This window comes from Zeus faber, assembly GCF_960531495.2.
Source record: "Zeus faber genome assembly, chromosome: 1".
NCBI classification, from domain to species: Eukaryota; Metazoa; Chordata; class Actinopteri; order Zeiformes; family Zeidae; genus Zeus; species Zeus faber.
The window spans coordinates 46,977,606-47,000,491 of record NC_137193.1 but is presented as its reverse complement, the minus strand read 5'-3'; the positions used below and the strand labels follow the sequence as shown (position 1 = coordinate 47,000,491).

At 42.9% G+C, this 22,886-nt stretch overlaps 1 protein-coding gene across 4 annotated transcripts; it reads right to left on the bottom strand.

Moving 5' to 3' along the window:
* Positions 1–138: 138 nt before the first annotated feature.
* Positions 139–22,581, bottom strand: elovl1b (ELOVL fatty acid elongase 1b). 4 transcript variants are annotated; one of them, XM_080001924.1, is made up of 8 exons: positions 22,459–22,581; positions 3,223–3,309; positions 2,923–3,113; positions 2,594–2,674; positions 2,430–2,486; positions 2,219–2,324; positions 1,978–2,114; positions 139–1,879 (listed from the first exon to the last, which is right to left on the bottom strand). In XM_080001924.1, the coding sequence occupies exons 1-8, from the start codon at positions 22,487–22,489 to the stop codon at positions 1,553–1,555; spliced, it is 1,017 nt and encodes a 338-aa protein (XP_079858050.1). In that variant the 5' UTR covers positions 22,490–22,581; the 3' UTR covers positions 139–1,552. The 4 variants fall into 4 exon arrangements, with proteins under 4 accessions (XP_079858050.1, XP_079858053.1, XP_079858052.1 ...); XM_080001927.1 differs by lacking the exon at positions 22,459–22,581 and adding an exon at positions 20,638–20,660; XM_080001926.1 differs by lacking the exon at positions 22,459–22,581 and adding an exon at positions 20,198–20,284.
* Positions 22,582–22,886: the final 305 nt, after the last annotated feature.

Below are 22,886 nucleotides of genomic sequence, written 5' to 3'. Positions count from 1 at the left end.
TGAGAATGCCTTTAAAGTGGGTGCTGGATTCAGCCCCACAACCTTTAATCAATGAGAAAAGAGTTTGACTTGAAGTAGCATACCGTAGATCTGTAGCCATTTGATGCACTCTGAATGGATGCCTGAGGAATGTTTTCATATTGTATGTATTTTAATTCTTGATTGCTCATTAAATTGCATAATTGTAAAACTGAAAATAAACATTATAGCCTTATTCATAATTGTAACCTCCTAGGTTAACTCCATCTTTAAAGTGATTCTTCTGTTAACAAAAGTGATTCAAAACATGAACGGTTTTGAAGCTTTCTAAGTGTATTTGAGACAAACATTGACATTATTAAATTAAAAAGTGACAAAATAAGGATTTATGAAAAAGAACTTCCCTTACAGGCAATTTAATAGGTCTTAAAAGTAATGCAGATTCACAAGGACTTTTAAACAACTCCAGCAGATATTCTTAAATTATATACTTTCCCCTTCAATTAATAAATTTTTCCTCAAATCTAAAATGTAACTCATTCATGTTCTCGGGATTCGGGACCTTTGCTGAACTCTAGTGTCAGTACAAGAATGTTTCACAGCACTGAGTCAAACTATTGTGACACCAAATACCCCTATTTTCTCTTTTCAACAAAGACCGGCCCTGATGACCCCGCCCCCACCCCCAGCTGTGTGGGATGGGTGGTGTTCTAATAGCGCTTGCTCTGCAACTCTTCCAATGCATCTCCTCAAACAATGCAGAATAGGCCTCTTGTTTACCTCCTTCATGCGCCACATACTTGAGATCGCTGAGACAAAAGTCGAGCATGGCAAATACACGTTTTTAGTTTGAATGGAGAACTCCAGAGTACTAGATTGACTGCCATTGAGAGGAAAAACTTTCACTGAAGGAATTATTTTAGACCGCAGTTAGTTCAATTCAAATTTTTAACCCAAATGTAGTAATTCATGTCTATGGTTAACCATTCACTGTGTCACATTCTGACAAATAACTTCGGCATATAACTCCAAAGTTCTTTAAAATTGAATTTATTGGAATTTAAATAGACGATGTAACAAAATTTAGATGGTATAAAGCATACCAATACCATTAGTTGTTTTGTTTTTTTTGTCATGAATCTATTTACAAAAAGGCATTTTCAAGTTTGATAAACTCTACAGTCATCCGTCCACAATGGGTGAAAGGGATAAGCAGGTCAAGTGAGTAGCAAGACAAAGAGGCTGCATATTTACATCTGTAATGTGACTGTGGCGAGACTGAACTGTGAGGTTGTTGGCAACGTCAGTGAAGATAACATTAGGTAAAAGAAAAAGAAAAAAGAAATCTTCTCTTCATATATCGTGCTCCATAGAAGGATTCCCAATTAAAAGACACAAACTAAACGAAACAAACATGGGAATCTCCCCAACTCTGGAAATCATATGTATACGATCATATGATGTATACAAAATTAAAAACCTGGATAAGACACAGCCAAAATATTCTTTGGAATCCATGGTGGTTTGCGCTGGCTCACATTGTCATACATCTTGGGTGTTTCTTCCAGAGATCCTAGGCCTTTTTCATTTTGCCAACATGGGAGCTGCCGTTTTCATGGTGGGCGGAGCCATTTTTGGTGCCAATGCCGACTCCATTGGTGGTGCCATTTTCACGGTGCTTTCCATTGGTGTAGCTTGATGTGCCGTTCAGGCTTTGCTTGAAGTCCCCCTTTGGCAGCCGCTTACCCTTGATGTAAGCCTGGACCCAGAAGTTGGAGAAGAGAACAAAGAAGAAGGTTCCATATATCCAAATGAGGTGGAGGACCATAGGGAACTGGTAGTCACAGCTGTCCATGAAGTAATACTGGGTGGCATGGAGGGAGACCAGGACAAACTGAATCTGTAGAGCAGAAAACGTTGTCAACAACAGAAGACAAGGGCACAAAGAGCTTTGATGATTTAGATGTACACAGACAAGGCTGGGAATACTGAACATACCAGCTGAATGGCGGTCATGTATTTTTTCCACCAAAGGAACTTCTGGAAGCGTGGCCCAGCAGCAGAGAGCCCGTAGTAAAAGTACATGATGATGTGGACGGTAGAGTTCACCATGGCATGGAAAGATCCCATCCCACCTGTGGGAATCCACTACACGTCAGCATAACATTTATATAAAAAAACAACAACCTTGAACTTAAACATATATCAAACATTTAGACTATGTAAACCCATGACTTGCCTGGAGCATATCCAACTCCCCACCACCAAGTCCAGGGCATAATGGAGTGGTGAAAGATGTGGAGAAACGTGATCTGACCCTCTTTCTTCCTCAACACAAAGAAGATCTGGAGACAGGAAAAGCATGTTTTCAAATTAATCTAGTTTGTTTTGAGCTAAATCAACCAAAGTTGGTACCCGAGATGCCAGTTGAGAATAAGCAAAAGCCACACCGTGTCCATGAGTTCAATAATTTTGGAGAACCAGAACAGCCACGCCACTTGCACCATCTGGAAAAGAGCATAGGAACTTGTGAACAACTCCACAAACCTTCAAACAAGTGAATTGTTGGGCATAATGAGAGCTCAAAGAAGACAATATGAAAAACAAAACTTACTCTAAGTGCTTCAGGACTGTCGGATGTATCAATTGCATCACATTGCCAAGTATATGTGGTGACCCAGCCAGACATCAAGAACTTAAAGTAAAAAAAGAAAAGTAAGACAGTCGGTTCAAGTTGGCAAACGTAGATTCCAAAATAAAAACGATAACTTTTGTATGAATCCATTAAAATACATAATCTGGTCAATCAATACTGTTTTCGTTGGTACCACATCTTCAATGTGTTAGCTGTGTTGTGTTCTCTGCCATGACTGCAACCAAATCTCCCCCCCAGGTGACGGTAAAGAATTTGAACAGTCACAACACAGCATCCTGGCTTCATACCTCGTAAACGATATACGTGGACAACCCCACAAGGGCAAAGTTGTAGATGATCATGGCTTCTTTCAGCTTAAAGGGCTCACGATTTGCCATTATGCAAGGCCCGAGATACAGTACGAAGAAGAGGTAGCACAGCAATATGACCGTCATAGGGAGGGGACTTTGCATTAGGGGATAACTCTTCAGTCGTGGGTCTGGAGGAAATAAAAAAAACAAAAACATTCCACAGAAACATTAAAAACAAATGCTCCACCAGTCATTTGATAGTTTTAATTTAGGATTGAGAGTCCATATGACACTGACCGATCCCTGCCACGAGGTAGTCGTAGATATCCATAGCGTGTGAGCAAATCTCCTGGAACATTTTGGCCGTCGGGTGTCTCCAATTACCTGTGAAGAACCAAAATAATAAACTTACTGATAGTTTCATTCAGACAGAAACTTTCCCTTCAGTCCAATGATTAAATGTTTAAATATAGACATTTAAAGGGGATTCACATTCAAAGAAATTCAATTCCAAGATATGGACAGTCTAGTTCATTAAAGTTCATTCTTCGTTCTTCTCTTGTACACTTGTGAGATTAACACTTTAACACCAGTCCCACTCGACACGTTTGAAGTAGGGGTGTGGCCGCTCCCCTTATAATAGAATTGCAGGTCTATAGGCTTGCTGTTTCCCTTTAGTGGCTGAGGGCTGACTTAGAAAACCCATCATCCTTTTACATTAAGGTCTATTGAAAGACCATGCCAATTAGATCTTTGTTGTCCAGTCCAAGAAATATCTGCAGAAATATCTTGCACGTAGCTTGAGGAATCCCCCCCATGCACAGGAAAGCTACTTTGCTCAAAATATGAGTTGCCATTTGACAAAGCCAAGCTGACTCTCTGAAGTTTGGTGCTGGCTGCTCTGGTGTGCTATGCCTTTTAATTGACTTTGCAGTATTTTTCATGAAAGCTGATAAGGAAATGATAAGCCATTTACCAACTATTATGACTTAATGTTTATATATACACATTCAGTATGTATGTATATATATATATATATATATATATATATATATACACATACATACACCCCCTAGCAAAATATAGTTCCCACTATTTTCCACTAAACCTAAACAGTGTGACATCAGGAAGAAAAACCTATTCACTTTAAAGGATGAACTTTCTTGATGAAAAATCATACAGTTCAGCAGTATTCAGCATCTAGTCATGCGACAAGCAGCATGTTACATATTACATAAACAATTTAAGATGCTGTATTCCTGAACAACCACTGGCTTCCAAGATCAGTGAATGTATTTGACTTAGGTTTTCTGCTGTTCCCTGATTCAGCAACAGTGTAATGCAATTACTGGTAATAACAGACGGTACGGAAGCTCAACCCTGGCCAAACAAACACGCCATACAAAATCCCAGGATGCTTTTCAGCTCCAGCCTAGGGCTGCACAATTAATGGTATATTAATCTCAATGTCGACATTGGCATCCGCAATTAATTGATCGTGGCCGGGGATGATTTTTTCCCCCCAATTTTTCGCTATCTGTGCCGTCTCAGCGTCCGATTCACAAAATATATTGCGCTAATGATATCGCAGCGCAAACACCCCTCTAAAGCTTTGCAGTTTTGAGTGCAATTTCCCCTTGTTTTTCATCTGATTGTCATTATCCATGTGTGGCAAATTGATTAATCCGTAGGCAGTTTATTTTCTGCAGGTGTAATGTAACTGTTCTTGTTATTATTGGAATTATTTTTATTTGGTGCCTCTTCCAGTAAAAAGAAAATATATATATACACATACACACATCTCCATCTATCTCTCCCCCCTTAAGAAGACTGAATTCATGTAAAGAAAGGCCTACTTTGATTCAAAAATGTGTACATTTGAATTTATTTACAGGTTTATAAAATACATTATTGTCAAGGCAGTTTTCTGTTGATTTACAAAGTGCAATAAAATAATTGTGTTCCCCACAATGGAGGTTGTGATCACAAAATAATTGTGATCATCGTTTTAGCCATAGCCCTGTAGCCCTGCTTCCAGCAACACATCAGATATGGTCTGACACTGGAGGAGTGTGTCTCAGGGAAGTGGAAGGGAATTCTGGATTCTCCGTTGGAGATCATCTGCCCCTCCAACGCCTCAGCTCAGGAAGGCCGCTTATGGGAGCCAAAACAAAATTCAGCCCCACACCAAAACATACATGTTCTCCATCAACACTGACATGATGCAAGAAGGCAGATTAGTGCTTAATTTCTTTTAGTTCATGTCCTAGGAAGGCTTCTCAGCTCAAAATGCGTGACTAAATATTTTACATAATCAATTGATCTTTGCAAGTAATACCACAAAAATAATGGTAATCCTCATCAGTTATCTGAACCAACACAGATGTCTGGAAATAGCTTAATAAGTTTGGCCAAAAGTCTAAAACAAAGTTCAAGGCAAGCATTCACATTTTGGTAAAATTGTAAAATAGCAGGTGAATAGAAAATATACATGAGTACTCCAAGTCCACTAATCCTTTTGGAAAAATCAATTTTATTCAGCACACACACACACACACACACACACACACACACACACACACACACACACACACGTCACAAATGCTAGTATACATTCTATCTCAACTACAAACATTGCACATATACATAATCAGTGTTCAGGGATGTGTACAAAGGGCCCGATTCTATGTACGCTGGAGTCTCACATAGCCAAGGTGTTTGCACTCTGGGGAGGGAAAAAAAGAAAGACATACACATCCATGTATCAATCTAAAGTCCAAATGTTTCCAAACCCTCCTTAACCAACATAATCTAAAGTTACTGCTTCCTGGAGGGTGGGGAAGTAGAATAGAGGTATGTGCTGAGAAGGGGCAAGAGTAAAAAGAAAACAAGTGTCATTTGCAACTCATTTAACCATCTTTTGTCTGATCTGACCTTCTAAGCGCCAATGATCTGGTTACAAAACAATGTTATTATCAATTGCTGTATAATTTTAGAAACACAACATTTGTTTCCTAGGGAACCGAGGAAAATCAGAAGAAGCAATAGAGTTATGTTAATTGTTCAATTGTGCAGTAAATGGTCTAGTTTGTGTCACATGACCTGAACATGTTTCAGCATGTAATTCAGTTACTTAGGTGTTAAACACGTAACGTGCTGCAAATTTCATGTTCAGTTTCAACCTTGGATTATGCTTACTAAAAAGATTTTTGAAGTACAACTCTGGGCCTAAGGCACTCCTACACACACTGGATGGTTTATACCACAGAGTGGATTGTACTTGCAGAGGTCCGCCTGTGCAGCGGTCCTGCCTCCAGCCCAACCAGGAGCATACCTCAGGGTTGCGTCATCACTGGAGTGGGCATCCACCACGCCTACAGTATCAGTTTGCATCTGCAGACATCAGTGATTCACCAATACACTTGCAAAAAGAGGAGTCGTTTCCATGACGGTCCAAACAGAAGGCACTTCAGAAAAGCTGTGGGTCATTTGGAAGATGGGGTGAGAGGGCAGGTACGCCTCATATTTCACCATCATGTCTGTGGTTACAACACACATCAAAGTGCAGAGTCTGATATCAATGTCCATCTTGTTCTGATGCAAAGTACTAAAGATTAAGACAGATGGTCAAGCGATTAAATTCATTTTCCATCTGGTGATATAACAGGGCAGGAACCAAAATCAATTTTCCAAATCGTTAATTTCAAATTCTAAAAAGCCCTGTTTGGGATAGAAAACACACTCCAAGCCATAAAGACAATCTAATTAATGACAAATAAATAAATAAATTTTAAAAAGGCTCATGAATTCGTTCTAGTTTCATTTTGCCTTAAATTGTGCAATACTAAAAGGGGAAGTGCGAGTCAGGGGTGAGTCTTGTGACAAAGACAAGCCTATCAAGAGAAATAAAGTGTTCCATATCCCAAGGCACCAAGGATCAGTGTGAGTGGAGAGCCAGCACTTTCAGTCCTAGTTTAGTGACACCAGAGGCCTCATGACATTTTAGTACAAGAAGACAGCTCACCTCAAACATCAATGCATGGTCCTTTATCTCGCTATCATCAACAGGCAATCTCCATGGAATAAAAGACTGTCATTTATTAGTAAGACTATAAAATATTGAAAGTTTCCACTACAAAACAATATTTCAAAGTTACTGCAAAGTTAGCATTTCTAAAATGGTATCTTACGAGTGGAATATATGGAGCTGCACATTTAAAGGGAAAAAAAAAAAAAAAAGGTTATTTTCAAGAGAGTCATTGCACCATGTTCAATTTTGTGACAAAGAATGTCACAATACTGCCGTGGACACATGACAACTCCAACCCTCCATGATAAAACTGTCAGTCCCCCGTTAAAACCCCAAACAGTCAAGGTGACGCTCTGAGCATTTGCTCAACTTGTGCTGACTCTTTTCTTATTAGCACAAGCTAAAAAGTTGACTTGCTAATTGGGGCAATACTGGAGGCACAATGCCTCAACTCAACCAACACCTTTTGTACACTTTCCGGGGCCGCCCATATCCGTACAACTGTGGGCAGCCATGACGACCAGATGAACACTAAATGAGGAACCGTACAGTGGAAAGGGCGGGGGGGGGGGGGGGGCGGGGGGGGGGGTGCTAGACGAGCCCTGTCAATGAATCACAAGGATGGACAAAGACTCGTGAAGTTAATGATGAACAAACCAGAACAGTAGACAATAAAGATGAGAAGAAAAAATGTAACTTTAGTGGGAGAGAAACGCCAGAATCCCATGAGACAAACACACCCGAAACCATCTGTTTTATAGCAGAACTGACAGGGATTCTGTCACCAACACCGCCAGTGGTTGAGAAGAAACACAGAAACTTTCCCTCAGAAGTTGAAACCTGCACACAGTCAGTTAGAAACGAGAGGCTTGACAACAAGCCAGAAACATCCCCCGCTTCTATACATTAAGCTACTTACCTTGTAGCATCAAATGTCAGCGGCTTCCGGCGCGTGTTCAGTTTCACAGCAGGACAAGGCTCTTAAAAAACTACAGTGCAGACAGGCCAGAGGAGCAGCAGCAGCAGCACATGACAGGGGAGAAAAGCAGCGACAGAGACAGACGAGGGAAAAGGAGTGAGAAAGAGAACTGACAGAGTGTGACTGGTACAGCACTCCTCCAAGTCTCCGCCCTCCCTGACTCACACAGTGGATGAATAACTAGCTCACAGAAAGAGAGAGAGCGTGCAGCGGAAAAAGGTTAAGCGACAGAGCAAGAAGGCACTGTGTGCGAGAAAGGAGGGAAGGCCTCTTCAACCTACGCTGTGAAAAGCCGTAATAAATATCACAGGTGACTGGATATTTTATGACCACTGCCCTACACCCAGGGGTTAACCCCCCCCCCCCCCGCCTTTACACCCACTCATACACCCAATTCATTAATAATAATAATTATTATAATAATAATAAAATAAAATAAAATAAAAAATCACAAATAACGCTGGCGTTGCCTGGTGGGTTTCACACAGAGGCGGGCTGATAATATTATTCACAAGTGGCGGGCGAGAAATCAGTGGCGACTTTGTTATCATGAAGGGGCCATTGTTACGCCACCACCAGCCTCGCCAACACCCAACAAGGAAAGCGAGCTTTATCACGATTACAGAAACCAAAGGGTGTAGTTTCTCATATTGATAAAAAAAACAAAACCTCAATTGTGTCTGAATGTAGCTAGATGATGGCCAAGACTACCATTTAGCATGTTTTTACATAATGTGACAAATAAACAAAACATACTCAAATGAAACTGACTTTCATACCGTGTGGGATATTTAGGGTACAAATTGCAGACCACAAGCCAAAGAACAAACATACGAATCTAATCTACTGCAAAAAAAAAAAAATAATAATAAAAGTTATCCAACAGATAGCAAATTGTTTTTGCCAACAAATTAATTGGAAAGAATACAAGTTATAGAGTCCATAAATTGTTAGCCATCAAAATCTGAAGGCAGACCGTGATTGCTACAACAGCGAATGATTAAAAAAAATGCTCAAAATCCCATATGTTGTAAAACTATTCTCCCCTTCTCTGATCAGTGGGGAATTGCTCACTCTAACCTCAGTGCCACACCCGACCATTTAAGGAACAGACATAACATAGGGATCACGATCACTCGCTCCCATTTTTTTTTTTTTCCTGGGAAAAGGGATGGGTGTCTGAAAAAGCAATCCCATTTTTAGATTTCATGGACATTGCCACATTAGTTACTACGATCAAGTTGAACTGAGTTTCCCAGAGTGCCTTCCATTTTCAATGTCACAGCCTGATCAGACCTTGTGGAGGTATGAAATACTTATTTTAAATGAACCCTTAACCATGAACCCATCCACACAAAAACCCTTATTGTAATAAACACTAGCATTGCATTTGAGAGTTTTTTCCCCAGTTATTTTTTTTTGTATTCAAGAGGTTTGCCAATATTGGACATTGATAAAGCGAACCAAAAGTAGTGGTGATCCTGCTTGGTTGATTTATTAGCCTTTTACAGTTTTATTGTGATTCATCAATTGAAAGTGGTTCACAGATGAACATGTAATTGTTACCCAATTGATGTGAGATCTGACCAGGCTAGTTCTTCACATCAGAGGAGTGGAACTGAGGGGAGGGGGCATAGTGGTGGTGACCAGAACACCATCATGCTGCTGGTGGCAGCAGCTTTTCAGTATTCTTCCCACCCCCCGGATAGCGAAATATGCCAGACAAGACAATACCTTTCGTTCCTATAATTGACAGCGAAATCTGAAAAGTAATTATGGGCAGAGAGACAAGCAACACCTTGTCACCGTTGTAACAATAATTATAATAATAATAATAATAATAATAATAATACACAGCTGACATACTCAGGTAAACAACAGGTCTATATTTTTTTTGTTTATTATTTAATGCAATCAGGAACGTACTTTGGCGATGTTTCAAAGATGAAAGAATGCTTGTCTGGTCCCTTTCTGGTCAAGCACCGGCTGCAGACAACAGCATGGTTCCCTTTCCCACGGCCAACAAGCTGCCTAGAAGGGACGCTGATTGGTCTGACTCGAGGCAAGGAGTTTTCTTAATGTTTGTCTGTGTTACAGAGGGAATCACCGCACAGGCTCGTGAGCAGCCCAGCAGCAGAATGCCTTTCCTCCTGTGCCCAGGATCATTAATATCCGCATTTTAATAACAATAATAATAATAATAATAATAATAATCCTCAGTTGATATACTGTATAATCGTGGCCTGCATGCAGTATATTGAAATGGACAATAAAACTCTCGCCATGTTGGCACACCACGGCCAGAAAGACTGTCTCCCTACCTAAACCCTTACCTGTGGGCGGGGACCCCCACAAGGAGTTAAAAACTTAAATCAGAATTGTGAATAATACCCAGACTTACTTCTGATTTGACTTCTGCTTGTCAAGTCTTGCGCCAACCAAAAGGATTTGTCTTATCTTCATTTAGTTTTAGGAAATCTTCACTCATCCAGTCATTTATAGAAAGTAGACAGGTAATGAGGGCACATTCAGCATCTGCAAGATTTGCCTCCACAGAAATACACAGTTGTGTATCATCAGCATAGTTATGGAGATTGACATGACAAGCATGTAAAGTGAGAAAAGCAAGGGCCCAAGGCAACTCCCTTGTGCAACACCAGAAGTCATATCATTTTCCTGTAATATAACTTCTGAACCAGTTCAGTACACATCCAGACAGACCAACCCAGTTCTCCAGATGATTTATGAGAATATTGTGATCAATGGTGTCAAATGCTGCACTCAAGTCAAAAGAACCAAAACTAAAACCTTATTGATATCGGTGCTAAGTCTAAAATCACTGACTATTTTGATGAGAGCAGTTTCTGGCTCTGAAACGTCACTGAAATTTATATTTTTATTATAATCCACTATTGAAAACCTTTAAAAAAAATACAGTAGGGACATGATCAAGAGAGCAGTTGGAAGATTAAATCTATTATGACCCTCCAGAGATCTGCAATAGAAATAGTACTAAAGGTTCTCATGGATGCTTTCCTTTTATGGGGTTGACTATTCGAGTTTCCAGCAGCGTACGTAAGCAATACTCGCTCTGATAGCTGTCGTTTTGCTTTTAAAGAATGTAGCAAAATACACGTTTTATGATGGATGTTTGTCAACAGGGCTGCTTAGAACAGGGTCAGGATTAAGCAGTTGGTCAATGGTGGTGAAGAGTATTCTAGGGTTACTCCCACTCGCTGTAATAATCTTTGAAAATTAGTATTTTCTTGCTGCACATACAGCATTGTTATATACACATAAGGATTCTTTATCAATGCTATGATGGACCCCAAGTCCAGATTTTCTCCATTTACTTTGAGCAGCTTTAAAATGATCTATTGAACCTCCAGACAGAGCTATTTATCCATGGTGATGGTTTACCACTCAACCTCATTTTGACCTAGAGTGGGGCTACTTTGTTCAGTGAATTAATCCAATTGTTGAAAGCATCAACCATTTGCTGTACTGAGCTGTTTAGATGACAAGAGCCCAGTTCCTTTACAAGCTCTGAGAACTTCATTTCTGCTGTTTGCGTCAGTTTTTGACTCAGTTTGTTTCATGTTCCTTGTTACAATCAAATCAGCATAAAGTAATATACAAAAGTTGTCATAAACATTGATATTAAAACACTGTAATGTTGTTAATGTTTAACCCTCTCATGACAAACAGGTCAAGTTTGTTACCATGGTCATGTGTAGCCTCAGTGACATGTGTTCCTTCCAAACTGTCCAGTAGGTTCATGACTTCCATGACCTAAGGATCAGCCCTGTTGTTCATGTGGATGTTTAGATCAGCATTCAATATCTGGTGATAAGAGATGCTAATTCAGAGAATTCTGGGTGGAAAGTTCTGTTATGCACGGTGCTGGAACCCCAATGTGTTTGGACAAAGGCCATCAGGTTACTCCCAGATGAGTGCCAGTGGGAGAAGGTTGGGGGGAAAGGCAGGAAAAAAAAAAAAATTAAAAAAAGAGTGGTGTGGATGAGCTGGAGGACTGGAGCTTATGTTTACATCCAACAGCGCCATTGTTAAAGTACTCACTTCGTACTACCCCCCTCCCCCCCAGTCATGCTGTGAATATTGAAAATAAATAACCCCCCCCCCCCAAATGGTAGAATGTTTCATACGTCAAACAGACAGTGGATAGCTGTTGCTAAATGATACTCGCTACGTAGCTGGAATGGCTGTTTACGTACATAAAAGAACAGGGCAGCAAATCCAACAAATCAAAATCCTCCACTGGGAAAGAGTGCGTGGCCAAGACCTTATATCTGCAGGAATGATAACAACTGTCGCATACGCAGGCGTAATATGTTGTCATCACTTTAGTTTTTCTTCTAGATACAAACCATAACCGAGAACAAGCAGGCTAATCGGCGCAGAATGATCGTGGAAATTAGGCTTTTGTTGTAGATAACCTGAAGACAAGTTGGGGTAGGTGGCCTTGAGCTGCTGATACTGCGATGGAGCAGACTGCAGTGCATTAGGGCTGGGGGCAGATGGGTGATGAAGGGAATAGTGTTTGAACAAAGGCCATCAGGTCTGAAAAGATTTTTGCGCCCCCAGAATAGATTAAAGTTATCAACAAAACTCAGCACTTTTGAAATGCAGGTTGTCAAAAGCCATGAGTTCAGCGCCAGGAGTCCGCTGAACTTCTCTATTCCTCTGTCCACAAATGGTAAGGGACATGGCTGTCAAGATATTTAACTAAATTTAAAGTCCTAATACAAAATTACAATTACACCATGTATTATATAGCAAATTGCTGAGGGGTGTTAAATTAACGAGGGTTAGTAAAACAGTTCTCACAAAGATTGGCAAGCATTCTACAGAATTTTCATCAGCATGTCACACTATGGTGCTTGATAAGTCTCAGATCTCTGAAACATTCCAAAGTTATAGATCTAGACAATGCCTGCAAGGAGGGAAAAATATCCATTAGCCAACTTTAGAGTTGGTAGTTTAGCACAGAAAAGGTAATCTACACATTTGTGAGAGCTTTAATTTTCTGAATACTTAATTTTCTGATCATAAAAAGTTAAAGAGTTTACACAGTATCTAACATGCTGTAATTTTATCTGCAGACATCATTAAAATGCTCTGAGACAGAAAAAAATGACTGTCAGCGACAGCGACGGCGCAGTAATAGTCTCAAAAGGGCAGAAAACAATAACCCACATTCCAATCCAGTCCAGTCAGGAAAATTACAAACTTGGTCAACTTGTCTCTGGTTTTCTGAGGTATATAGCCACATCCGGAGGATCCGTTTCCATTCCAAATACATCAAGCGATGACAACCATGATACAATATGCAAAAACAAACTAGAGCCCCAAACTGTAACTAATAAATCTTTTCAAACCGTTGACATATTATCCCGGGAAGCTTTTGAAAAATATAACTCTTAAGGACAAGCACAGTTCAAAAATCAGAAACACAAAAATAAGGAAATGTACAACAATAAGCGCTCACTCCAAATCAGGAAATAATACAAAAAAATAAAGCCAACAATGGGAATATGTTGTGCCAAAAGACAACGCAACTTCCAGAGGAAATCCCAAAATGTGAATCTCTGCCCACAGGCTTAGGGAGGGAGAGTCTTTCTTGCCGTGGGTTGCAGACATGGCGAGAATTTGATTATACAAACTGAACAAAAAGGTAACTAAAAGCTAATGTCCTGGTGCCCTGCGCTGAGCACACTCGGCTATGTGGACGGGCGTTCGGGGCTCGCGGCCTAATGGGGCGTCTGGTCGGCTGTGGTGGGGCGGGCCTCGCTCGGGTGAGCATGGGGGGTCCCACCGGCTCACCTGTGGTTCGGGCGGGGTGCCGGCCTGTTGGTGCGGGACCTGGCGCCAGGCCAGCCGTCAGTGTCTGGCGCCGCGGCCTGGGTTCTGCGCCTACGGCTGAGTCTTGTGCCTACTCATGGGTTTGTATGTGCGCGCCTCAGGGGTATGGGATCTCCTCGCACTTCCTGCGACTGGGTTATGCTCATCGGGGCCGGGCTTCCGGCTTCTCTGGCTTTTCCACTGCTTGGAGGTGCCACAATGTAATATCGACCTTATACAGCAGAACCAATTAGGGTAAGTCCTGTACATTCACAGGTGGACACAGAACCCAACACCCTCCCAGTTATCCTGCTCCTTTTCTTCCTCATTCCCTGCCATAACCATGACATGAGTAGGCCACGTGCCCAATTACTGTTCCAGTTTTCTCTGGACTTCATTAACTCTGTTTTTTCGATATATGTTGTCCGATGTTTGTTTTTCTGTGTACTTGTTTTTTTTCTATGTTTGTGTCTTTCCATGTACATGCTGTTCTTCGGTTCAATGTTTATTTGTCTCACCCGTGGTGATTCTCCCCATCTTAAAGTAATGATTAGTTGTTTATAGACCCAAACATGGTAAAATAGTTCAAAGAGGCTGATTGATGGCAGTTCTGTACAACAAAAAACTGCTCTCGTCATTGTACAGGTCGTCCACAGGACAGAGTTATTGCAGCAGTTCTTGACGATTTCAGAATGAATAAAGAGTTACATTGCAGGTTGAGAACTTGAACTCCAGTTGCAGACTAACTGTCCTAGATGAAATAGCATACAAATACTCTGTTGTATGCCCAGCACGGTGACAGCACAGGTTTAAAGAAAAAAGCTCCACGCCCCCGGTCGGACCAATTGATTCAGCCATCTCGGGCAGCTGGGTGGCCACGGGAAAGGAAGCCATGCTGCCATCTGCAGCCACGGCTTAACCACGCCCCTTGGTCCACCACAGTGAACAAATGCAAAGCCACTGGACACGACAGAAGTGCTCCATGCCACTCCACTCGGAGGCATGGCATGTCAAGTAGTCTTACATTGTTTTGACTTTGCAGCTGAAAGGACAAGAGGGCATCAAGGTGACCCTAGTTTCAACTTCAGCGAGCAAAGACTCTTCAAACGGACCAAATGGATCAAGCCTTTTCATTGGAACCCCATGTAGTGTGGGGATGGTTTGGTGAGCAGCTACACCTGACCTGGATCAAGGTGATTGGGATTGGCTGGGCTAACGAGCAACAGGTTAAAACCCCCATTCTCACACATCCTCAGGATAGGAGCCCTTGTCATGACATGTTCTATCTGTTCCTGGGCCAATTACAGCTAGCCACACTCTCTACAATAAACTGGTGTTCAAAACCGCCCACTTGGTGGCATGTGGTGGCGAAACTGGCACCTGAACAGGGACTCTTCGGCACGGGGAAGGGACACAGAAGGGCTGTCCGAAGACGTCCTGGAGCCAGCAGCAGTTCAATGGGGGGGGCCAGCACCAGCTCTCTCCCGACTAGCAGCAGCAGCACACAGGGGTGCCAGCGGAGGACCAGGGGAGAAGCAGGCGCAGCAACCACCACCAGTAACCGCTGGCAGCTAGCTTCTCCGCCCAGCAGCCATCGCCGGGATCATCCAGCAGCCCGGCAGCCAGGCCACCCCTCAAAGCAGCCCCCGCAACAGCCAAGTCCAGCCACGCCTTCTCCAGCCAACACAACAGCTCGAGGTCCCCGCGGTGCCCAAGGCTTGCAGGACGGCTCAGCAACACTGTTGGGGGCGGGGTGCTGCGGGACACCCTCCTCCCCTTCTGCCCGGTCACCCCTCCGGCGGCCCAGAAGGGGGGGGGTGGGGACACATACCAGCCGGGTCCTGTAGCACCGCAGGACACCTTCTCTCCTTCCCGTAACGTCCCAGGGAAGAGCCGCAGCAGGCCCACAGACAGCTGCTCAAATGCCTGGGCAGGGATGCTGCCGCTGCGGGCGACCCTATCACATCCGGTGGGACTGCCGCCGGATGAAGGGTCAGGCAGGTGGTTCGGGTCGCTGGTCTGCCAGACCCCTTCCCCTGGTCAGGAAGGGACCTACAACGTACCAGTAAGAGTACAAGGGGGTAGACATTGGGCTTTGCTGGACTCCGGCTGTACTCAGAGATGATGGTCCAGCAACGTCTGGTTCGACCCGACTGACCGAGACTGGGGGAGTGCGCTTACAGTCTGTAGGGAAATGTCAGTGCTATGTGGCGCACGGTGATGCGGAGGGGTCGTTAGTGGTTGTTGGGGGGGTGGGAGCAGAGGAATACCCCCCATTAACCGTCTCCCTGGATGAATTTCCACTGAAGCAGTCGCGGGACGAGGCCCTACGTAGGGCCTTTAAGGGGCTAGTTAAAATCAATGGCGTATTGGTACGCCTAGATGCCACGCTTACTCACCCGTATTATTTCAGTGATTAGGGACAGGTTATATTGAGTGAGCCGTGACAATCAGGAGAGGAAATAACCCAATTGTTGGTTCCAAAAAGGTGCCGGGAAACGCTTTTCGGCGGCTCACCATAACCCGATGGCCGGTGACCTCAGGCAAGATAAAGCACTGCAACGGATAATGGCCCGCTTATATTGGGCAGATGTGCATAGGTGGTGCGCCTTGTGTCCTGTGTGCCAATTAGTAAACCCTCCAGCTACCCCAACTGCGCCATTGAGGACCCTTCCCCTAGTCGATGCGGCGTTCAAAAGACTCGGTACGGACCTTATCGGGCCATTTGACCGCAGTGCCCGCGGGTATCTTTTTTTTTTTGCTTGTCCTAGTAGATTATGCAACCGTCTGAATCCCGAAGCAGTGCCCCTACACAGTATTACGGCCCAAAGTGTGTCGCGGGCGCTGTTTAAGGTCACCTCCCGAGTCGGGATTCCGAAGGAAATTCTGACCGACCAGGGCACTCCCTTAATGTCACATACACTGTGGGAGCTTTACAGGCTGTTGGGCGTCCGCTCAATTCAGACCAGTGTGTACCACCCCCAGACCGATGGCCTGGTGGAGTGGTTCAATAGAACGCATGAAGAACATGCTTCGTAAGTTCGTTCAGGATGATAGGCGTAATGGGGACAAGTGGTTGGACCCTCTGTTGTTTGCGGTGCAGGAGGCTCCCCAGGCCTCCACAGGATTTTACCCATTTGAAAGCCTCTTCAGCACAACACCCTGGGGGGTGCAAGACCTTATGAAAGAAAACTGGGAGGAAGGGCCCACCACAAGTAAGAAAGAGGTTCAGTATGTCATAGACCTGCAAGCAAAACTCAATTACGCATGTTACCATTAGTCTGACGCTACAAAAATGAAAGTGTCTGCTTGTGTGCGCAGCAGAGTTGCAGCACAGTCTGCTTGTCATGGGAGGAGAGGACACAAGGCTATAGAGATCAGAGCCTGTCTCCCTCCATTTGTAATTAGCGCCCGTGTTACCAGTAACACCGGTGTTGTCATGAGTTCATTAACTGGTGGGAAAAAATACTCACCCTACCCTCAATTAAATATGGAATGTGTTCATGTCAGGACTAGGTTAAGCTCAAACGGGCCACTATGCAAAGTCAAGTCAGTACCAAACTTGATTATTTGAACCGCAGCGAAGAATCTGTATGACCATTTATATCTCTGGAGCAAGTGCAACAGTAAATGTAATGTTTATTGCATTACATGCCGGTGTGGTGAAAGGTGGTTATGAATATGCTACAAATCCTTCATTGAGTGTTTAACACTTACCAGCATTTAATGAATAATTTGTTACACGCCTGCGGGCATGACCAGTTTATATGACGGTGTGGTGGACAAAGGGGCGTGGTCAAGCACTGGCTGTAGACAACAGCATGGTTCTCTTTCCCGCGGCCGCCAAGCTGCCATGAATCGGCGCTGATTGGTCCAACTCGAGGCAGGGAGATTTCTTATGTTTGCCTGTCTTGCAGAAGGGAAGGGCGCATGGGCTCGTCAGCAGCGGAACGCCATTCCTCCTGTGCCCGAAAGGATTATTATTATAATATTCATCATTATCAATTGTGATTGAAACTTGTGGCCAGCGTACCTTATTGTTCAAGGCGATAACAACTCTTGCTATGTTGGCGCACCACGGCCAGAAAGACTCGGTCACCCTCCCTAAACCCTTATGTGTGGGCAGACTCCCACAGGTGGAAAACTGTTTGAGGTAGTAAATGCATTCCTTACTCACCCTATCTGCAAAAACACAAGATTAGAATCAAATCAATTGTGAAATTGGCTGGTTAAAACATCTCCTGCAAAATCAATCTATTCATTTGTTCTTTCAGGCAAGTTGGATCCATAGTTAGTAAAATTACGGCCATTCTTTTCCTTGATGGCAGGCTGTAGGATGTTGAAGACCAGACTCCGTATAGGACAAATGTAACAGCCCTGGCAACCAGGTTGAGATTATCACTTCACGATGAATGGAATGATAGCTTCAATGCCTGTCCGGAATGTCTGGTATGAAAAGATCTTCCACGTGGCTGTTTTGAATATGTGATGCATTTATAATAGTTCTAAATGGTTAGCCCAGCAATACACTTTCTCTCTAAAATTACCCCAGGAGTGTGAGAAATTAACTTGGGGTTTTGTGGAAAGATTCCTTAGCCTATTCCAACAATTAATATCACACACGCACGCACACACACTGAAGGTCTTACTGAACTATTACACAACCATGGACACATTTTATATGGCTGTGGAACAAAACAGAATTGCCCACTACCAATAGTGAACAAGTACTAAAACAACTTTCAGAAATCCTCTCCCCTCCCTCCCTCCCTCCCTCCCTGCAGCACCCGCATGTCCTTCTATTTATCTTGTCCATCAAATATTGTTCTAGTACAGAGTGCGTAAGAGAGGCACCAAAAACTTATCAGGAAGGAGGGCCTGGAATCTTGCCACAAGCAGGGATACGCCCTGGATCATGCCATGTCTAAGAAAACAAGCAACAAGAAAGAGCTTGACTTCAGAGAGCTATCCCAATAACGTCCTAGCACAAATTGCAGTAAATGTGTCTACAGCTACAGGTCACATATCTGTGTAATAGAGGCATGTTGAAAAAATAAATTAAAATAGGCTCGTGGCCATTATGCGCAGTACAACAAGGGTTCCTCAAACTGGGGTGTGCTGCCCCCTAGCGGAGTTAACAGTTCAATGACGTGTCGAACGTCACCCTCGTTCTAGGCATTGGTTATTTTTCAGGTTAACCTCAAGAGGCTTTCGTGCCCTTGGGGACTGCAGTACTCCCATGCTGGAGGTATGGCCACCATGTCACTGTTTGCACAATAGATGCGATACTGTGTGACCTTGAAAGCGTCAAATACACCAAATCGTCACGTTTCGTGGTTACCGTAAGTGTTTACATGTCTACACAGCCAACGATCCACAATGCCACTAAAGAAGCAAGACTTACAACAATGAAAAGGTATAAATATATAAAATTAACATATTGGGTGTAGGTTAGTGCCCTTGCTGTAGATTAAACAAACGTTTTAAGCAATAACTTTCATCCTAAAAACAATTGGATTGTGTGTCTAGATTTGTCATCACTGAACAAACATGGAGGCATAAACTAACACACACAAGTTGCCTCGAGTTCATTTGCACACACACACGCACACATATTAAATTCGTGAACTAACAAAAAAAAAAAAATCGGCTTCGAGGCAAACGTGCACCAGCGATTGCCTCTGCAGTACAAGTGTTGAAGTGTTCGCCGATTGATAATCTCGGACCAATTCCACCAAACTCTATGGTACTTAAATGGGTAAATGTAGTTTGGTTAACATACACCAGGGTTGTCAGACAGATTTCTGATCGGGAAACATCTTCAACCCGTTAACGACCAGGGGTCTGATAAATTAAACCCACTTGCTAAACAAAAGGAAAATGCCAAACCTCCTTTATATTATTCTAATTCTAACAATTCCAAAATAAAAAGTTTAAAAACGGATATATTTGAAGATCATTTTTTAGAAATGAATCTAAATACAGTTAAATGCCAAGCGAACAATCTGCATTGATACGTTGGCCACATTTGGCCCGCGGGCCGTCGGTTGGATAGGTCCGTCACACACCCTCCGGTGTTGCTGTTTTGCATAACTGAAATGTAAATGATACCATATGGACTTACGTCGTGTCAACACGTCTAACTTTCCCCACCACACACAGAAACACACCGATGCAACCGAAAAACCGCCGCCTCAATAATCCAAATATAACTTCCTAAACTCCTCCGTGTGTTCCAACGGGGGCAGCGCTGAAACGCCTCAGCGCAAATGAACAGTTCCTCGCGTCACCTTCCGCAAACATCCCAACCAGCGTCCTAAAAGCTCGCACGAAACGGCCCCGCGCTGCCAAGGCCCCCCCCCACACACCAACTTGAAGACCGTAGATATTGCGCTACTCACGCGATGAAAAGCGGCAGACGGACGCGCGTCTCGTATTCCGAGGCTGAGGGGCGAGCGTCCGCTTCCTCCTGTTATTTAAGGCCGTCCGGGCCCTGCCCTGGGATGGAGGCGCAGCAGGGTGGAGCCACACCTGAACCTGCGCCGCGAGCCAACCAGATCGCGGCGTCTGCCCACGCGACCATAACGGGTGCGCGACACCGCGGAGCGTAACGTTCTTTCTCGCCCAACCGCCCAACCGCCCAACCGCTTCCCCGCCAGATGTGGAACACGGCCTCCGGCAACGCCGCCGTCCCGCTCGGCACGAGGGACGTCGAAAACGATGCCACAAACGTGTAGCGCTGCACGCGCGTTGTATTCGTTCTGTTTTCAATTCGAGCTCGGCTGTCGCGTGTATCACTCCTGCAATGAAAGTGACGAAACTTTTCTTTGTCTGTGCATACCTTGTTCTTGTTCCCACCATCTTGAGCCTCACTTGCGTTATGGGTCTTTCTTTAACCTCACTGGGGAGAACCCACATGGTTTTTTTTTTTTTTTTTACCGCATATGTTCAGAAATAAAGTATTTTATTTTATTCTATAGCATTTGACTTACTAAATTACGTATTAGGAATCAGTAAGTAAAGTATACATTTTTAGGTAGCTATTGTGTTCAGTCTAGAACATATTGTGTGTAAACACCGGGTGCGTTGCATTGACATTTCACTGCATATATGTGTATGTATGTATATGTGTATGTATATGTATGTGACAAATAAACCTCTTGAATATCTTATATCTTATGAACTCGGTGTTTGCTTCGTTAATAGAGCTCAACAGTGATTTTCCGGAAGTCAAAATTGTTCGGAAACCCCAATAGTCAGAAAAATGACGGATTGGAGAAGGTTACGTTTAGGTATAAAGTTGAGATGGTTAAGTTTAGGTATAAGGTTAGAGATGGTTAAGTTTATGTATAAAGTTAGAGATGGTGAAGTTTCGGCATAAGCTTAGAGATGGTTAAGTTTAGATATAAGGTTAGAGATGGTTAAGTTTAGGTATAAGGTTAGACTTGGTTACGTTAAGGTATAAGCTTAGACTTGGTAAAGTTTAGGCATACGGTTAGAGATGGTTACGTTTAGGTATAACGTAGAGATGCTTAAGTTTAGGTATAAGGTTAGAGATGGTTAAGTTTGGGTATAAGGTTGGACATGGTTATGTTCAGATATATGGTTAGAGATGGTTAAGTTTAGGTATAAGGTTAGACTTGGTTACGTTTAGGTATAAGCTTAGACTTGGTAAAGTTTAGGCATACGATTAGAGATGGTTACTTTTAGGTATAACATAGAGATGCTTAAGTTTAGGTATAAGGTTAGAGATGGTTAAGTTTAGGTATAAGGTTAGAGATGGTTAAGTTTAGGTATAAGGTTAGAGATGGTTACTTTTAGGTATAACATAGAGATGCTTAAGTTTAGGTATAAGGTTAGAGATGGTTAAGTTTAGGTATAAGGTTAGAGATGGTTACGTTTAGGTATAACGTAGAGATGCTTAAGTTTAGGTATAAGGTTAGAGATGGTTAAGTTTGGGTATAAGGTTAGACATGGTTATGTTCAGATATATGGTTAGAGATGGTTAAGATTAGGTATAAGGTTAGAGACGGTTACGTTTAGGTATAAGGTTAGATATGGTTATGTTTAGGTATATGGTTAGAGATGTTTAATATTAGGTATAAGGTTAGAGATGGTAAAGTTTAGGTATAAGCTTAGACTTGGTCACGTTTAGGTATGAGCTTAGACTTGGATACGTTTAGGCATACGGTTAGAGATGGTTTCGTTTAGGTATAAGCTTAGACTTGGTCACGTTTAGGTATGAGCTTAGACTTGGTCACGTTTAGGTATGAGCTTAGACTTGGATACGTTTAGGCATACGGTTAGAGATGGTTAAGTTTAGGTATAAGCTTAGACTTGGTCACGTTTAGGTATGAGCTTAGACTTGGTCACGTTTAGGTATGAGCTTAGACTTGGATACGTTTAGGCATACGGTTAGAGATGGTTAAGTTTAGGTATAAGGTTAGATATGGTTATGTTCAGGTATGGAGTTAGAGATGGTTAAGTTTTGATATAATGTTAGATATGGTTAAGTTAAAGGTTAAGGTGCCGCCCATGTCCAATACATTTTTTAAACTATTGGGGTTTATTGTTAATGGGCCGTCGGAACAATAACATGGCATCCTGAATCGAGCATTTTGATTATTATCCATAATGTCGTATCCATCCAAGGTAGACTTACCACGAGCTATGAGATTGTGAAACGATGGCATATGGTCCTGTAAAAGCCACAAGTCCGTATGATATCAACCTTGTTTAAAGAAAAATATGTTTTATTCCCGATGTCAAAGAGAAGTACTACACTACACTACCCCCAATCCTAAGGGTAACAGCGACGTCTCTGATTGGTGGAGCTCGCTGTTACCATGGAAATGTTTACCGCACCCGCGAACGTCACTATCGGCTAGTGGGTTACTGCTACCACTCAACGAACACAATATAAGATTACACCACACTACTACAACTTATTACAACACTATCATTGACAATAAAAACACGGTAATAATGACAAAGGTTCAATTCAAGCAGAAGCGCGCTAAACCTTCCTTTACCAAACTATCGCGGAAGTCGTTGGAAAGGAATCACTCGCAATGGTTTATGGGATGAGTA